Genomic DNA, 18,652 nt, shown 5'->3' with positions numbered 1-18,652 from the left:
GGGAGAATAATTAGAAATATTTTCTCTCATATAAAATTGATTTTGGGATAGTAAATTTGAAATTTACAATCTCTATGGGAGTGTATTTTGTTTGATTTCTGTGCCTACTTTATGTATTTTTTCCATAAGAAAAAAAAATTTTTCTCTCATATAAAATATAGTTTGGGATATAAAATTGAATTTGGGATTATAAATTTTGTGTTTAGAATCTGTATGGGAGAATAATTTTTGTTATGAATTGGGATAAATATATATTTTTCTTTACAATGTATCAAATTACAAAACCAATAAAAAAATGTCAGCTGTGTGTTTTTTTTTTTTTTTTTTCTATTATTATATAATGTATACATAAAACTGAACTAGCTGTAGTCGACTACACAAACACACTTAAACATAAACACTCAAAAAAATATTTTCAAATTAAATTTTTATTCAAATGTTTACAATAAATATTTCTTTACATTTTCTAAAGTAGATTCTAGAATAATATCAATTTGTTATTCAAAATCAAGGGTTTATTTAGTATACAAACATTGTTGAAGTGTATAACATCTAACCAAAAAATAAATAAAAACAATATGGAAAACAAGTTTAATTGCATTGAATGTGGAAAGAAATTCGCTAGCGAAACAAATTTATTTTCACATGAAAGAGTGCATGCTAGCTCTTCAAGAAGTCTTACAAATTTTCCTTCTCCATGTATTGGAATTAAAAGAAAAAATAGTGCTTTTAAAAGACGAATTCAAACTCTATCTTTTGAAAACACAGATGAAGGATGTCTCATTCCGGAAGATTTCTTAAAGAGAGCGTGTGTCGCGTTAAAAGAGGAGATGACTTTGTGGATTTCTTTATATAATGCTATGAAATTCAATATTGAGCTTTTCGCATTATATGTTAAACCTAATTTGGATAACTTAGATGACACTATGATTGAAGTAAAAACATTTCAATCAAAAATGATAACTATATTCTCAATTGAGGATTTCAGCAATGTGTTTTTGGAAAAAATTACAAGCATCTCAACAAAGATGGAGGAATTTCAAGAAAGGGATAGTGGTTGGACCTTGATTCAAATATTAAGAGCAGAAATAAACTTAAATAAGTATCAACCACTAAAGGGTTCAACATATATTCCTACCCCGAAAATGTTATCATTAAAAAAAGCTTGTATCAACATAAGAAACAATGATGAATTTTGTTTTAAATGGGCAATAGTTTCAGCAATATATAATTTTACCATAAGTGCTGAGAGGACATCATCTTATCCAGTGGATATACATTCAACAAAAATTATTATTGGCGAAACCACATTAAACTTTGAAGGTTTATGCTTTCCATTACAAATAAAACATGTTGAGCTTTTTGAAAATCTCAACGAATGGATAAGCATAAACGTCTTTGGATACGATGAAGAAAAAAACATTATAATTGGACCATATTATAAAACTAAAGAGATTAAGACGCAACATATTAATCTTCTGTTTCTTCAAAAGGAAACTAATTCATCAACTACAGCACATTACGTATGGATAAAAAATATTTCAAGGTATAATAATATGAAAACTATCGAATTTTATAAAAATACTTAAATAATTTTATTTCTCAAAAACAGATTAATTAGAAAACAAACCAGCAAACATAAAGGAAAAAATTTTGTTTGTAACTTTTGTCTACAACATTTTACGAAGGAATATATACTATCTAAACATATAACGGAGTGCAACAAACGAGTAGTATATCTGCCTAATGAAGATAAGTCTACACTAAAATTTAATAATCATGGAAAAGCAATAGATGTACCATTTGTTATTTATGCGGATTCCGAATGTATATTTCAAAATATTGATACATCCATTCCAGATCCTAATATTTCGTCAACAACATTCATAAACAAACATATACCTTATGCTTTTTCATACTTTATTAAATGTAGTTTTGATAAGAACTTAGATAAATTAAAATCTTTTAAAGGGTTGAATTCACCCAAATTATTTATAACAGAATTATTTAAGGATGTAGAGTATTTGCACACAAATTTTTTGAAAGATATCAAGCCAATGATTCCTTTGAATGAAGAGGAACAAAGAAATTTTGAAAATGATAATCTATGTCATATTTGTGGATCTCCTTTCATCAATGAATTGAAGGTAAAAGATCATTGTCATTTAAGTGGAAAATATAGAGGACCAGCACACAACATATGTAATTTAAATTATCAAATTCCAAAATTTTTTCCTGTTATATTTCATAACTTTTCTTCTTATGATTGTCATTTATTCATAAAGGAACTTAATTTAATTGATAATGGTCCAATAAATATTATCCCACTTAATAAAGAGTTGTACATATCTCTATCAAAAACTATTAGAGCGGAAAATGAAAATATAGAAATTCGATTTTTAGATTCGTTTAGATTTATGTCATCAAGTCTGGACTCATTAGCAAATAATTTGTCTAAAACTGACTTTATAACAATTAAATCAATATTTCCAGATATAAAACAGTTTTCATTACTAATGAGGAAAGGAGTTTTTCCATATAATTATTTAAATAGTACTGATAAGCTTAAAGAATGTAATTTACCAAAGAGAGAGGATTTTTTTAATATATTAACTGAGTCTGAATGTTCTATTGATGATTACAATCATGCTAAAGAAGTTTGGAAAGAATTCGATTGTAAATCATTAGAGGATTACCTTATGCTTTATCTGAAAACCGATGTACTACTGTGAACAGACGTTTTTGAAAATTTTAGATTGCTATGCAAAAATATTTATAAACTTGATCCCTGTCACTATTATACAACACCTGGGTTTTCATGGGATGCCATGCTAAAAATAACCAAAATAGAATTAGAACTCTTAATGGATATTGACATGATAACTTTTATTCAAAAGGGAATAAGGGGAGGAATTGTTCAATGTTCAAAGAGACATTCTGTAGCTAATAATAAATATATGGTAGATTACAATCGAAATCTGCCATCCAAATATTTAATGTATCTAGATGCAAACAATTTGTACGGATGGGCTATGTCACAGTATTTGCCAGAAAGTAATTTTGAGTGGCTTAGTGATATAGACAATTTCTCAATAAATTTAATTCCTGATGACTCAACTATTGGTTATATTCTAGAAGTTGATTTGATATATCCTATAGAGATTCATGATAATCACAACTATCTACCATTTTGTTGTGAAAATAAAATCCCTCCGAATGCCAAAGAATCAAAATTAGTTTCTGATTTAACTGATAAAAATAAATATGTTATTTACTATACAAATTTACAGCATTGTCTTAAACATGGCTTGAAATTAAAAAAAATTCATAGAATACTAAAATTTAAACAGTCCGACTGGTTAAAAAAATATATATCTTTAAATACCTTACATAGAACCAATGCTAAAAATACATTCGAAAAAATTTCTTTAAGTTATTAAATAATGCTATATATGGAAAAACCATGGAAAACGTTGACAAACGCAAGATCATAAAAATTGCAAACTCTTGGGAAAATACTAATAAAAGAAGGTTAGGAGCTCGTGCACTAATTTCTAAACCAGAATTCAACTCCATGAGTGTTTTTGAGGAAAACATGATTGCAGTAGAATTAAATAAAACTCATTCCCTTTACAATAAACCCATTTATCTTGGATTTTGTATTTTAGAACTTTCAAAGTGGAAAATGTATAATTTCCATTATGATTACATGCTACCTAAATATGAATCTAATATTGAACTTAATTATATGGACACAGATTCATTTATTTATACTATTCATACTGATGATTTTTATAAAGATATCTACAATGACATTGACGATAAATTTGATACATCTGAATATGCAATAGATAATAAATTCAATATTCCTCAAAAAAATATTAGGATTGATGAAAGATGAAAACAATGGAATTATAATGAGAGAATTCATTGGCTTGAGATCAAAAATGTACTCCTTTATTACTGAAGATATGAGGGAAGTAAAAAAAGCAAAAGGAGTAAAAAGTAATGTTTGTAGAAAGTTAAGTTTATCTGATTATAAAAATTGTTTATATAACCAACAAATTTATTATTCTAACATGTATACATTTAAGTCTAAACTACATACTTTATATACAACATTAATTAATAAAATATCTTTAAGTTGTATGGATGAAAAAAGATACATTTGTGATAATAAAATAGACACTATTGCATGGGGTCATTTTATAATTGATGTATTAATGGATGAGAGCTAAATAGTTGTTCACATTCAAGATTAATATATATATTAATCTTGAATATATATAAAATCTCAAATATACCTAAAACATACAAATATATATTTATTGAAAAAACAAATTAGTTTCTTCTTATACTATATTATTAATAAAGAAAAACAATAAAAAATTATTCAATTAAAAAGGAGATTGTACTTTATTTATTCTTTTCAGATATTTGATATAAAAATTCAAGACATAAGTGTCCACAATTAAATGAATCATAATTCTGATGACGATTGTAGTTATATTTAATATTTTTCCCCAAATATTCGACTAATTCCAATGGAGGTTGTAAATTTCCAAAGCTGTCGAAATATTCCTTTTGTTGTTTATCTTTATAATATGCCACCCAATGTGTTCCAGTTCCGGTTATAGAATCTAAATTAACTATTCCACATTCTGATTTTCTTGAGCGTTTTGGTAGTGAGTCTAACATAAAAACTCCTCTAAAATTTGGAATATTTGATGCAAACATTTTCAGGTCAACATCGCTTAATGGTCTCTTAGGTAGCATCTTTACAAGTTTTTTGATTTTTCTTCACAAACTAATCCATATCCTTTTTTATATGGTTTGAGGTATAAACCTTTCCCCATTGCAACAGCTTCCATCGTTTTATTATGTCTAATCGCTTCATCAAGTTGAGTTTTAGCATTTTTTGCAGCATTTACAGCTTTAGCTATGGCAGCACCTCCAGCCGATAGACTACCAATTGCTCCCAGAGCAGTCAAAATGGGTATTAAAGGTAAAAACCCTCCAATTTTGGGTACATTTATTACTCGAGGTATTACAACTTGTGACTTTTTTCCCTTAAATGATTTTTTTACGATTTTGCGGGCAATCTTAATAGCAGAATTTATATCTTGGGGTTTTTCCTTATTTAAAATTTTTGTTGCCGTTTTAATTGTTGTATTGAAAAGTTTTCTTCCATTAGATTTGTTTATTAACCTTTTCTTCTCTATCCCCATACCAAATTTAGTTTTAGCTTTCATTATGTTAGCGGTCAAATATGCAAATGATTTTTCTCCAAGACTGCTATCTTTTGAAATAACTCGATCCCAAGCTTTATTTTCAAGAATTTTATCTGCTTGATGTCTTATATTTATATCTTTACTTTTGGAATATGCTATATCGTGATCTTTGCAAGCAGCATCTAATAAATTTATTCCTGGATCAAATCGATTTAAACGTTTTTGTAGTTTTGTACCAGGACCACAGTATTGATATCCAGGAAAATGTAGTTCAATAGGTAGATTGTTTATTAATTTATCTACTAAACCTCTCCCAATGACAGCTCTTTTACAATTAACGTAATTCTTATAGTGTATTACCATGTTATTATTATTATATTCTATAAGAAAAAGGTTATTATGAGTTATTGCATTCAGTTGTAAAGATGCGTTTAGTTAAACAACATAAAAGTATTTTAATTCGCAATATAGATTCTTCAGCGAATATCAATTCAGAAATAAAACATAGTTTTTTATTACCGAATTCTATTCGTGCACTGATAGTTGGTCCTTCGAATTGTGGAAAGACTAATGTTATGATTGGATTATTAGAAAGTCCTAACGGGGTTAAATTTGAAAATATCTATTTATACTCGAAATCATTAGATCAACCAAAATATAACTATTTGAAGAGTCTTATATCATCAATTAAAGGAATGGGTTATTTTACATTTTCAGATAATGAATCGGTAATATCGCTAGATAAAGCAAAAAGAAACTCAATTATGATATTTGATGATGTTGCATGTGAAAAACAGAATAATATATGCGAATATTTCTGTATGGGTCGACATAAAAATGTTGACTCATTCTATTTATGTCAAACATATACAAGAATTCCAAAACATTTAGTTAGAGATAATGCTAATATGATTATAATGTTTAAACAAGATGAAATGAATATGAGACATGTTTATAGCGATCATGTTGCTGGCGATATGAGTTTTGAAAAGTTTCATGAAATTTGTCGAGAATGTTGGAAGGATAAATATGGATTTTTGGTGATTAATAAAGATGACGAATTGAATAACGGACGCTATCGAAAGCTGTTTAATTATTTTATAACAATATAAATTATTATAAATTGTATATTGATATTAGTATAACAGTAACGTTTGAACAATATACAACATTACTAATATCTTTATCAGATAAATCATAATAAATCCTTACTGTCTGATATTTGTTATCTAAAATTGTCTACCCTGATATCTGATACCTGATTATCTGATTTATTTTCTAATCCACTAAACTGATCTGATTGTATAGCTAATCTAATATCTGAAACATAATTTAGTAATATCTAAACCAAATAACTATAAAAAAAAACACAAAAATGAATGAAAAAGTTTTAAAGGAGTTGAAAAAAACCAGAAATGTATTAAAGAAAAAGTTTCGTAGTATTAAAATTGGTGAAGCAGATGCGAATAAACAACTAAAAGATACATTTAAAACCATAACAGAACCTTTGAATAATTTCATTAATAAATCTAACATTGTTAGAAATATCCCTAAAACCGAAAGAAAAGAAATTAAAAATGAAATCATAAATAATACAAGTCTTATGTCTAACAAATTTCTGATGAATGTGGATACAAGTACTCCAAAGAAACTTGTTGAAGATACATTATTAAATACAACCCACTCAGTTGATCAGGATGATGATGATGATTTTTACTCTCAATCAGAAACTGAAAATTTAAATAGTGATATGGATTTATTACATTTGGAAAAAAATAATCAGTTAGACAATCTCTATGGCCCACATAAAGATGATAATAATGAGTGGAAATTTGGTGATAGTAAAATCAAATTTAATGAAGATAAAATTCAAATTGGTAATCAAATATGGGCCCTTACACCAGGTTTATTTTCATTAATGTTTCATAAAACACCAAAGAACTACGATAAATCCGAATTAGAAATTTATAAAAAGATTCTGATTAATACTAACGCGTATAAAAGAGATTATAGATCTGATGGTCAAATAAAGGGCACGAAAGCCTATAAATACAAACACATTATTGGAAAATTATTTAAAGAAAAATCTTCAAACAAATCCTTAATATTACCATCACCAATTACAACAACAACAGATAATTATTTAGGAAATGGAATCATGAACTTAAACATACATAGACCCAACTATATATACTGGGATGATCCAAATGAGTTAGTAGATCGACTTAAACTATTGCTAGCATCACAAGCAGCAGGTCATAGCAATCATAATAACGAAATTGTATCAATCATTGAAGAATTATATGAAGCTAACATTATTGAATAACATTACTAAATGAACAAACTATGTCTATTGATAAATTTGGACACTACCTTAATGACAGAAGTGATATAATTTCAATGAAAAATGCACATAAATTGTTGGGGTTCTTTATAGATATGGACAACAACATTGACGTTCAAAGCAAAAGAATTAGAAATGTTGCAAATGCTTTAGAAGAGAATGATGTTGTTAATAAAATGTTTTTGAAATCTCAGATTGAAAAGGCACAAAAGGAAATAATGAACCATTTAGGAAAGAATATTAATGAAATTCAAGATGTAATTTTAAATATACAGTTATATTTTGAAGAACAAATCAAAATATTAAAAGAAATCATTTATACACATAATAATTTAGAACACATCACAATAGGTGAAAGTACATCAGTAGATAACAATCCATACGAAATTGTTTTCAATAAAGATTAAATAATGCTTACAAAAAGAGACTTAGTAAATGAACTACATAAACAAGCTCGAAAAAATTTCACTCGTCGAAGAGTTGTGATGAAAGGATTAGACGATCTTTGGCAAGCTGATTTAGTTGAAATGGGAAATTATTCTACATATAATAAAAGTTATCGATATTTGTTAACTGTAATTGATACATTCTCAAAATATGCATGGGCCGCACCACTTAAAACAAAAACTGCTCTTGAAGTATTCCAAGCAATGGAATATATTTTTAAATTAGGTCGGATTCCAAAAAATTTACAGACAGACGATGGTAAAGAATTCTTTAATAAACACTTTCAAAAACTAATGGATAAACATAAGATAAATCACTACTCAACATTTAGTGTAATGAAAGCGTCAATAATAGAACGATTTAATCGAACATTAAAAGGAATGATGTGGAAAGAATTTAGTTTTAACGGTTCATATTATTGGCTCGACATTTACAAAGAATTGATTAATAGATATAACAAAAAATTTCATCGAACCATCAAAATGGCCCCCATTGAAGTGAATTCTATAAACGAGAAAAAATTGTTAAATACAATATACAACCATTTGAAGATATATAAAACATCTAAATTTACTGTTGGAAATTATGTCCGCATTAGTAAATATAAGCATATTTTTGAAAAAGGGTATACACCAAACTGGACAACAGAAATTTTCAAAATAATAACAGTAAAAAATACATATCCTACAACATATATATTAGAAGACTATCGTGGAAATTCAATAGAAGGCGGATTCTATGGTGAGGAACTTTGTAAAACTCAATTTCCGGATACGTACCTTGTTGAAAAGATTCTAAGAACTAAAGGAGAAAAGGCGTATGTAAAATGGTTGGGATTTTCAAATCAACATAACTCTTGGATTAATAAAAATGAAATACTATAATTATAAGAAAAATTATGAATGTATTTAATCTTATTTATAATAAAATAAATAAAACCTTTTAATAAAGCAACATTATACCAGATTTGTTTTATTTACAATCCAGCTGGCATAATGTCAATAACATTAACTCTTAGCTCTAACTCATCTGAGTTAACAGCCAATTATTTTCCTAGAATTGATTTGGATAGTGAATATGAGTGCGCTCTAACTGATTTTCATTCATACAATAGTATTCCTAATGTAGATGTTTATAATAATTTGTTTCATATTGGTGAATATGTAATTGAAATTCCAATTGGATCGTATGAATTAAATGATATAGTTGATTATATTAAAGAACAATATAAACGATATAGTCCAAAAAATGAAATTAATATAGAAGCAAATAATAATACAATGCAAGTTAAAATTTTTAGCTCTAATGATCCAATCTATTTTAATAAAACAAACACGATTGGTAATCTTTTTGGATTTAAAAATAAAATTCTTTATGCAAACGAAGTCTACTACTCAGATCTTCCAGTTAATATTTTTAAAGTAAATGTTTTACGAATTGAAAGCAATATAGTCGTCAACACGTATATGAATAACTCTAGAGCACATACATTACATGAATTTGCGCTTAATGTACCTCCTGGGTATAAAATAGATGAGAATCCTAGAAATCTCATTTATTTACCAGTCAACTGTCGAGAGATAAGTAGTCTAACTTTACGAGTAGTTGATCAACACGGAGATTTAGTGAACTTCCGAGGAGAGGAAATCACAATTCGAATCCACTTAAAACCGACAAAATAATGCTAATTTACAATAAGAATATTTCAAAAAATAATATTTCTTATCATCGCAATAAATTATTCAACAATATATCTCAATTACACAAATCACTACCACATATAAAATTAACTCAAGCAAACAAAAATTTTCTCAAATTATTGAATTTTAAATTAAAAAAAACATGAATTCTGTAATAGATATTTTAGAAAAACCGATTTCTGATGAGAATATTATAAAAAAAGATTATCATACTTATTCACCATATCTTCAGTCTTACAACAGTAATGATGAAATTAGAATTTCAATACAAAATCAAGATTTATATGTTTTACCTGGTGAAAGTTTTATATATGTAGAGGGGTTCGTTACTGATGCTAACAATACAAAATTGATAACTACTTCATCCAATTTTAAAGTGAAGAATAATTTTCTTGCCTATCTCTTTGATGAAATTCGTTATGAGCTTAATGGTATTGAGATAGATCGTACAAGACATTTGGGAACATCCAGCACCATTAAAAATTTAGTTTCATTATCACCAACGGATAGTAATGCTATGGAAAATTCAGGATGGAACAAAATTGACGATATTAAACTTATTAATGGATATTTTAATTTCTATGCTCCACTGAAAATGTTATTGGGATTCGCAGAAGACTATAATAAAATTATATTAAATGGTAAACATGAGTTGATTCTTTTGCGTAGTAAAAATGACTGATCTTGTGTACTCATCTGTTTCCACTGAAAAACCAAAAATGACAATTTCAAATATTTCATGGAGAATACCACACGTTCAGTTATCTGATTTAAGTAAATTAAATATGATGAAGACAATCAACAGTGGTGCTTCTATACCAATAGCATTTCGTAGCTGGGATTGTCATATTAATCCACAACTAAATATAGGTGTTAATCATATATGGAATGTTAAATTAGCTTCAAATAGAGAACGTCCTCGTTTTGTATTGATTGCTTTTCAACATGAAGACAAATTCATTCATTGTGATTTAACTAATTTAAAAGTACATTTAAATTCTGAATCGTATCCATATGATGATCTAAATATTAAATTTAAGAATGAGCGTTTTGCGATTCTATATGATATGTATGCTAGATTTCAGGAAAATTATTATTATATGAGAGATGCCAAACCACTACTCACTTCTCAAGAGTTTAAAAATAAAGCTCCGATAATTGTAATAGATGTACAACATCAAAACGAATCAGTTAGCAGTGGACCAATCGATATAAAAATCGAATTTGAAACAGATACTAATATTCCCGAAAAGACATCAGCTTATTGTATTCTTATTCACGATCGCATAATTGAATATAATCCATTAAGAGGACAAGTTATAAAAGTCTTATAAATCATACAACATGGTAAATACAATTTTTATCGATTTACAAGGATTTAAAGTCAACGGAAATATTTTTATTGCTAAAGAAGTTGCAGTTGTTTTTAATTCTAAAGAGTACATCAATTTCCTCATAAAACCACCATTTAATTTTAAGTGTTTATCAACAAAGTATCAAAGAGAAGCAAATTGGTTAATGAGAAATTATCATCACCTGAATTGGAATGATGGATCCATATCATTTAAGAGTCTATGTATTTTTTTAAAAGCAAATGTGAGATATTCTAAAGTATTTGTAAAAGGTGTTGAAAAAACTAAATGGTTGGAAACAATTATACAACAAAGAGTAATTAATGTTGAGGATATAGATTATATTAATTTTAAGCAATTAGAATCAAAATATCCATTCTGCAATTATTGTAATTATCACAGTTATGGAGTATGTGCCTTAAGAAATGCTCTTTTACTTGAAAAAGAAATGAAATAATTTTTTTATATTTTTTTTTATTTTCAATATACTATATAAATTTATTAAATATATACATATGTATTAATATATTCTTAAGTAATATTCAATAAAAAAATATGTATAAATAAATATCAAAAATAAAATTGTTTTTTTTATAATTCTGCCTCAGCTCTTGTCGCAACATCCACCAGTAATTGATCCTGACCATCAAACATAGCTAGGAAAAGCGACATGTCCAAATTGGGAAGAACTGTTACATCTTCTATTAAGGAACTGTCAGACGTTATCTTCTTTGGTTCTTTGTAGGACTTTGCTTTTTTATAAGCAAAGTTGTGAAACGACATAAAATGTCGTTTTTTGTTGCCAATATTTGAAAATGATATGTTTTGGCAAAACTCACAACTTAGGCTTTGAGCTTCCATTTTTGAAATGAATTAGATTATCGAAATTTAAGAATTCATACTTACAGAATTTGTTAAACAAATATTTTTATGTTATCCATGACCATACTTAACAATAATTTTTATAAGAAAGTTCAAAAACTTTACATATAAACAAAAAATATTAGAAATGCATTGTAAGCAATTTCTTAAGACAAAAATTGTCACAGATTTTGTGTGGTCGGCTATTGCTAGTTTTATGGTTATTAGTAAATCAATACATTGTATAATAAAAAAAACACTTGAAGATTTTTTAAATGTCTGTGTAATTTGAAACTGAAATTAATTTTGAAAAATATTCATGTTTTTTTTGTTTTTAATATAAACACAATAATTTTTATTTCAGTAGTATTTAAAATACGGTCAATTAAAATTGTGTTTTTTTTGAGTTTGCTGTTGTGAACAACTACATCTAGTTTTATGTTTCTTTTTATTACAATACATTGTATAATTTTTATTTCGATTTTTTTTATTGTTTGTGAATATAAATATAGAACACACAGAATTCGTTTGTGTTTTTTTTTAAGTACAGTTGCGTTCAATTTAGTGGTATAACAAAGAATTTGTAAAAGCAAACAAAAATTTGGAAAATAAATAAAAACATTCTTAAAAAGGACAATAAAACAAAAACTTTTTTATAATTTTTATATATGTAGGTTTTATTATTATTTTTTACAATATTTACTTAATAAATGTATATACATAAATAAATTTAAAAAAAATACTATATAAAAATTAAAAACGTTTCGATAATAAATAATATTTTTTTATTATGTCATTTATCTTGCTTTTAAGTCTATCGTATGCTATACAACTGCATGTGTCAGGACCTTCAGTAGCGTTTTTCCTCGACCAAGGACAATTTTTATAGTGAGCACCATGTTTAGAACTTATAATCATTATTAGGTCTTGTCCATCCAATTTTAAAAATTCATCTATTAAATCCTTATGTTCAGGAAAAATGTCATTTTCAAAATCTTTTAAAAACTTGAGGATTTTTTGTTCCATATTTGTATTTGGTATGTCTTCTATAATTCCTTAAGATTGAATGACCATAGCTTTTTTAATTTATAATACTTATATAGAATTTTTTATTCAAAACTTTTATTTTTATACAAATATATGTATATACATTATCTATATACTATTTTTTAGATACATATAACATATATATAAATAATTAAATATTATTGTTAATATATTCTTGGTATTTTTGTTGCTTCCCAACTAAAAAAAGGTTGAGAATTAGGGATGAAAAAGTCTTCTTCAGCATCTTTATCATTGGGATCCACTGGGATTGCCTCTTCCAATTCTAATATATAAGAGTTGTTCTCCAACTTCTTTGTTAAATTAAATTTTTCATCGCCAGCTCCTACAATTATTTTATCCTCCAAGCTATTGTAACGCTTAGGGAGATACAGCATTCCATCCTCTAGTTCTGCAATTACCACATTTCCATATTTGTTTCTATGACGAAACATATTCAAAATTGTATATGACTTTGATGGTTGCAAGTCCTTAACAGATAAATATGATTTTGCTTTTAATTTATTAAAAGCGGTTACAATCTCGGCGTTTGTAATTGTATCGGAACTCATATTTACTCTTTTTAGAACCTTCTATGAACGAATGCAATTATATTGTTTTAAAACCTAGTATTTATAACAATTATTTTCAATAAGTTTAGTTTTTTATTTAAAAATACTCAATTTATAGATCTATAAAATCTACGAATAAACATTTTTAAATTTTGTTATTAACATAAAAAGTACTCAATACTTGAATAAATACCAAAAAAAGGTGTGAGAAATAGAGAAAAAAATAATCAAAAACCTATAAATACTCAAAAAAAAGGTTTGAGAAATGAATAACCTTTTCAACAGAAAAAAATATATTATAAGAAAAATATATATTTATCCCAATTCATAACAAAAATTATTCTCCCATACAGATTCTAAACACAAAATTTATAATCCCAAATTCAATTTTATATCCCAAACTATATTTTATATGAGAGAAAAATTTTTTTTCTTATGGAAAAAATACATAAAGTAGGCACAGAAATCTAACAAAATACACTCCCATAGAGATTGTAAATTTCAAATTTACTATCCCAAAATCAATTTTATATGAGAGAAAATATTTCTAATTATTCTCCCATACAGATACTAAACACAAAATTTATTATCCCAAACTCAATTTTATATGAGAAAAAAAAAAATTCTCTGTGTTAGTATCCCCATTTTACTACTACTTACCCGATATATTAGCGGGTATATCGGACATTTTTCGAAAAATGTCCCAAAATTACCCCAGTTTTTAACGACTTCATATAAATCGCAATTTTGGAGGCCCCTAAAGAGCCAGGAAGCTAAATTTTTTTATATTTGGATTGCATGAGATTGTAGCTTTCTAATAAGGTATAACTTAAGTAGCTTGCGTAGTTACTACCCGATATATATGCGGGTATATCGGACATTTTTCGAAAAATGTCCCAAAATTACCCCAGTTTTTAACGACTTCATATAAATCGCATCTATGGAGGCCCCTAAAGAGCCAGGAAGCTAATTTTCTAATAAGGTATAACTTAAGTAGCTAGCGTAATTAGTACCCGATATATATGTCGGACATTTTTCGAAAAATTACCCCAGTTTTTAACGACTTCATATAAATCGCATCTTTGGAGGCCCCTAGAGAGCCAGGAAGCTAAATTTTTTTTATATTTGGATTGCATGAGAATGTAGCTTTCTAATAAGGTGTAACTTAAGTAGCTAGGATAAATAGTACCTGATATATATGCGGGTATATCGGACATTTTTCGAAAAATGTCCCAAAATTACCCCAGTTTTTAACGACTTCATATAAATCGCATCTATGGAGGCCCCTAAAGAGCCAGGAAGCTAATTTTCTAATAAGGTATAACTTAAGTAGCTAGCGTAATTAGTACCCGATATATATGTCGGACATTTTTCGAAAAATTACCCCAGTTTTTAACGACTTCATATAAATCGCAATTTTGGAGGCCCCTAAAGAGCTAGGAAGCTAAATTTTTTTATATTTGGATTGCATGAGAATGTAGCTTTCTAATAAGGTATAACTTAAGTAGCTAGGATAAATAGTACCCGATATATATGCGGGTATATCGGACATTTTTCGAAAAATGTCCCAAAATTACCCCAGTTTTTAACGACATCATATAAATCGCAATTTTGGTGGCCCCTAAAGAGCTAGGAAGCTAATTTTCTAATAAGGTATAACTTAAGTAGCTAGCGTAATTAGTACCCGATATATATGTCGGACATTTTTCGAAAAATTACCCCAGTTTTTAACGACTTCATATAAATTGCAATTTTAAAAGGCCCTAAAGAGCTAGGAAGCTAAATTTTTTTATATTTGGATTGCATGAGAATGTAGCTTTCTAATAAGGTATAACTTAAGTAGCTAGGATAAATAGTACCCGATATATTAGCGGGTATATCGGACATTTTTCGAAAAATGTCCCAAAATTACCCCAGTTTTTAACGACTTCATATAAATCGCAATTTTGGAGGCCCCTAAAGAGCTAGGAAGCTAAATTTTTTTATATTTGGATTGCATGAGAATGTAGCTTTCTAATAAGGTGTAACTTAAGTAGCTAGGATAAATAGTACCTGATATATATGCGGGTATATCGGACATTTTTCGAAAAATGTCCCAAAATTACCCCAGTTTTTAACGACTTCATATAAATCGCATCTATGGAGGCCCCTAAAGAGCCAGGAAGCTAATTTTCTAATAAGGTATAACTTAAGTAGCTAGCGTAATTAGTACCCGATATATATGTCGGACATTTTTCGAAAAATTACCCCAGTTTTTAACGACTTCATATAAATCGCATCTTTGGAGGCCCCTAGAGAGCCAGGAAGCTAAATTTTTTTTATATTTGGATTGCATGAGAATGTAGCTTTCTAATAAGGTGTAACTTAAGTAGCTAGGATAAATAGTACCTGATATATATGCGGGTATATCGGACATTTTTCGAAAAATGTCCCAAAATTACCCCAGTTTTTAACGACTTCATATAAATCGCATCTATGGAGGCCCCTAAAGAGCCAGGAAGCTAATTTTCTAATAAGGTATAACTTAAGTAGCTAGCGTAATTAGTACCCGATATATATGTCGGACATTTTTCGAAAAATTACCCCAGTTTTTAACGACTTCATATAAATCGCAATTTTGGAGGCCCCTAAAGAGCTAGGAAGCTAAATTTTTTTATATTTGGATTGCATGAGAATGTAGCTTTCTAATAAGGTATAACTTAAGTAGCTAGGATAAATAGTACCCGATATATATGCGGGTATATCGGACATTTTTCGAAAAATGTCCCAAAATTACCCCAGTTTTTAACGACATCATATAAATCGCAATTTTGGTGGCCCCTAAAGAGCTAGGAAGCTAATTTTCTAATAAGGTATAACTTAAGTAGCTAGCGTAATTAGTACCCGATATATATGTCGGACATTTTTCGAAAAATTACCCCAGTTTTTAACGACTTCATATAAATTGCAATTTTAAAAGGCCCTAAAGAGCTAGGAAGCTAAATTTTTTTATATTTGGATTGCATGAGAATGTAGCTTTCTAATAAGGTATAACTTAAGTAGCTAGGATAAATAGTACCCGATATATTAGCGGGTATATCGGACATTTTTCGAAAAATGTCCCAAAATTACCCCAGTTTTTAACGACTTCATATAAATCGCAATTTTGGAGGCCCCTAAAGAGCTAGGAAGCTAAATTTTTTTATATTTGGATTGCATGAGAATGTAGCTTTCTAATAAGGTGTAACTTAAGTAGCTAGGATAAATAGTACCTGATATATATGCGGGTATATCGGACATTTTTCGAAAAATGTCCCAAAATTACCCCAGTTTTTAACGACTTCATATAAATCGCATCTATGGAGGCCCCTAAAGAGCCAGGAAGCTAATTTTCTAATAAGGTATAACTTAAGTAGCTAGCGTAATTAGTACCCGATATATATGTCGGACATTTTTCGAAAAATTACCCCAGTTTTTAACGACTTCATATAAATTGCAATTTTAAAAGGCCCTAAAGAGCTAGGAAGCTAAATTTTTTTATATTTGGATTGCATGAGAATGTAGCTTTCTAATAAGGTATAACTTAAGTAGCTAGGATAAATAGTACCCGATATATTAGCGGGTATATCGGACATTTTTCGAAAAATGTCCCAAAATTACCCCAGTTTTTAACGACTTCATATAAATCGCAATTTTGGAGGCCCCTAAAGAGCTAGGAAGCTAAATTTTTTTATATTTGGATTGCATGAGCCCTAGAGAGCCAGGAAGCTAATTTTCTAATAAGGTATAACTTAAGTAGCTAGCGTAATTAGTACCCGATATATATGTCGGACATTTTTCGAAAAATTACCCCAGTTTTTAACGACTTCATATAAATCGCAATTTTGGAGGCCCCTAAAGAGCTAGGAAGCTAAATTTTTTTATATTTGGATTGCATGAGAATGTAGCTTTCTAATAAGGTATAACTTAAGTAGCTAGGATAAATAGTACCCGATATATATGCGGGTATATCGGACATTTTTCGAAAAATGTCCCAAAATTACCCCAGTTTTTAACGACATCATATAAATCTATGGAGGCCCCTAAAGAGCCAGGAAGCTAATTTTCTAATAAGGTATAACTTAAGTAGCTAGCGTAATTAGTACCCGATATATATGTCGGACATTTTTCGAAAAATTACCCCAGTTTTTAACGACTTCATATAAATCGCAATTTTGGAGGCCCCTAAAGAGCTAGGAAGCTAAATTTTTTTATATTTGGATTGCATGAGAATGTAGCTTTCTAATAAGGTGTAACTTAAGTAGCTAGGATAAATAGTACCTGATATATATGCGGGTATATCGGACATTTTTCGAAAAATGTCCCAAAATTACCCCAGTTTTTAACGACTTCATATAAATCGCATCTATGGAGGCCCCTAAAGAGCCAGGAAGCTAATTTTCTAATAAGGTATAACTTAAGTAGCTAGCGTAATTAGTACCCGATATATATGTCGGACATTTTTCGAAAAATTACCCCAGTTTTTAACGACTTCATATAAATTGCAATTTTAAAAGGCCCTAAAGAGCTAGGAAGCTAAATTTTTTTATATTTGGATTGCATGAGAATGTAGCTTTCTAATAAGGTATAACTTAAGTAGCTAGGATAAATAGTACCCGATATATTAGCGGGTATATCGGACATTTTTCGAAAAATGTCCCAAAATTACCCCAGTTTTTAACGACTTCATATAAATCGCAATTTTGGAGGCCCCTAAAGAGCTAGGAAGCTAAATTTTTTTATATTTGGATTGCATGAGCCCTAGAGAGCCAGGAAGCTAATTTTCTAATAAGGTATAACTTAAGTAGCTAGCGTAATTAGTACCCGATATATATGTCGGACATTTTTCGAAAAATTACCCCAGTTTTTAACGACTTCATATAAATCGCAATTTTGGAGGCCCCTAAAGAGCTAGGAAGCTAAATTTTTTTATATTTGGATTGCATGAGAATGTAGCTTTCTAATAAGGTATAACTTAAGTAGCTAGGATAAATAGTACCCGATATATATGCGGGTATATCGGACATTTTTCGAAAAATGTCCCAAAATTACCCCAGTTTTTAACGACATCATATAAATCTAT

The 18,652-nt window shown here is 28.3% G+C and overlaps 1 protein-coding gene across 1 annotated transcript; it reads left to right on the top strand.

Annotated features, from left to right (window-relative positions):
- The first annotated feature begins 10,507 nt into the window (after nucleotides 1-10,507).
- On the top strand, nucleotides 10,508-11,056 carry LOC135950655 (uncharacterized). The gene has a single exon (XM_065500186.1). The coding sequence runs from the start codon at nucleotides 10,508-10,510 to the stop codon at nucleotides 11,054-11,056; it is 549 nt and encodes a 182-aa protein (XP_065356258.1).
- Nucleotides 11,057-18,652: the final 7,596 nt, after the last annotated feature.

Source organism: Calliphora vicina, chromosome 2 (assembly GCF_958450345.1).
Source record: "Calliphora vicina chromosome 2, idCalVici1.1, whole genome shotgun sequence".
Classification (NCBI taxonomy): domain Eukaryota; kingdom Metazoa; phylum Arthropoda; class Insecta; order Diptera; family Calliphoridae; genus Calliphora; species Calliphora vicina.
The sequence above is the reverse complement of the archived record's forward strand: the minus strand, read 5'-3'. Positions and strand labels throughout refer to the sequence as shown.

Excerpts from the sequence above, each read along its gene's own strand:
- LOC135950655 (XM_065500186.1), top strand. The coding sequence starts at position 10,508 with ATGATGAAGACAATCAACAGTGGTGCTTCTATACCAATAGCATTTCGT.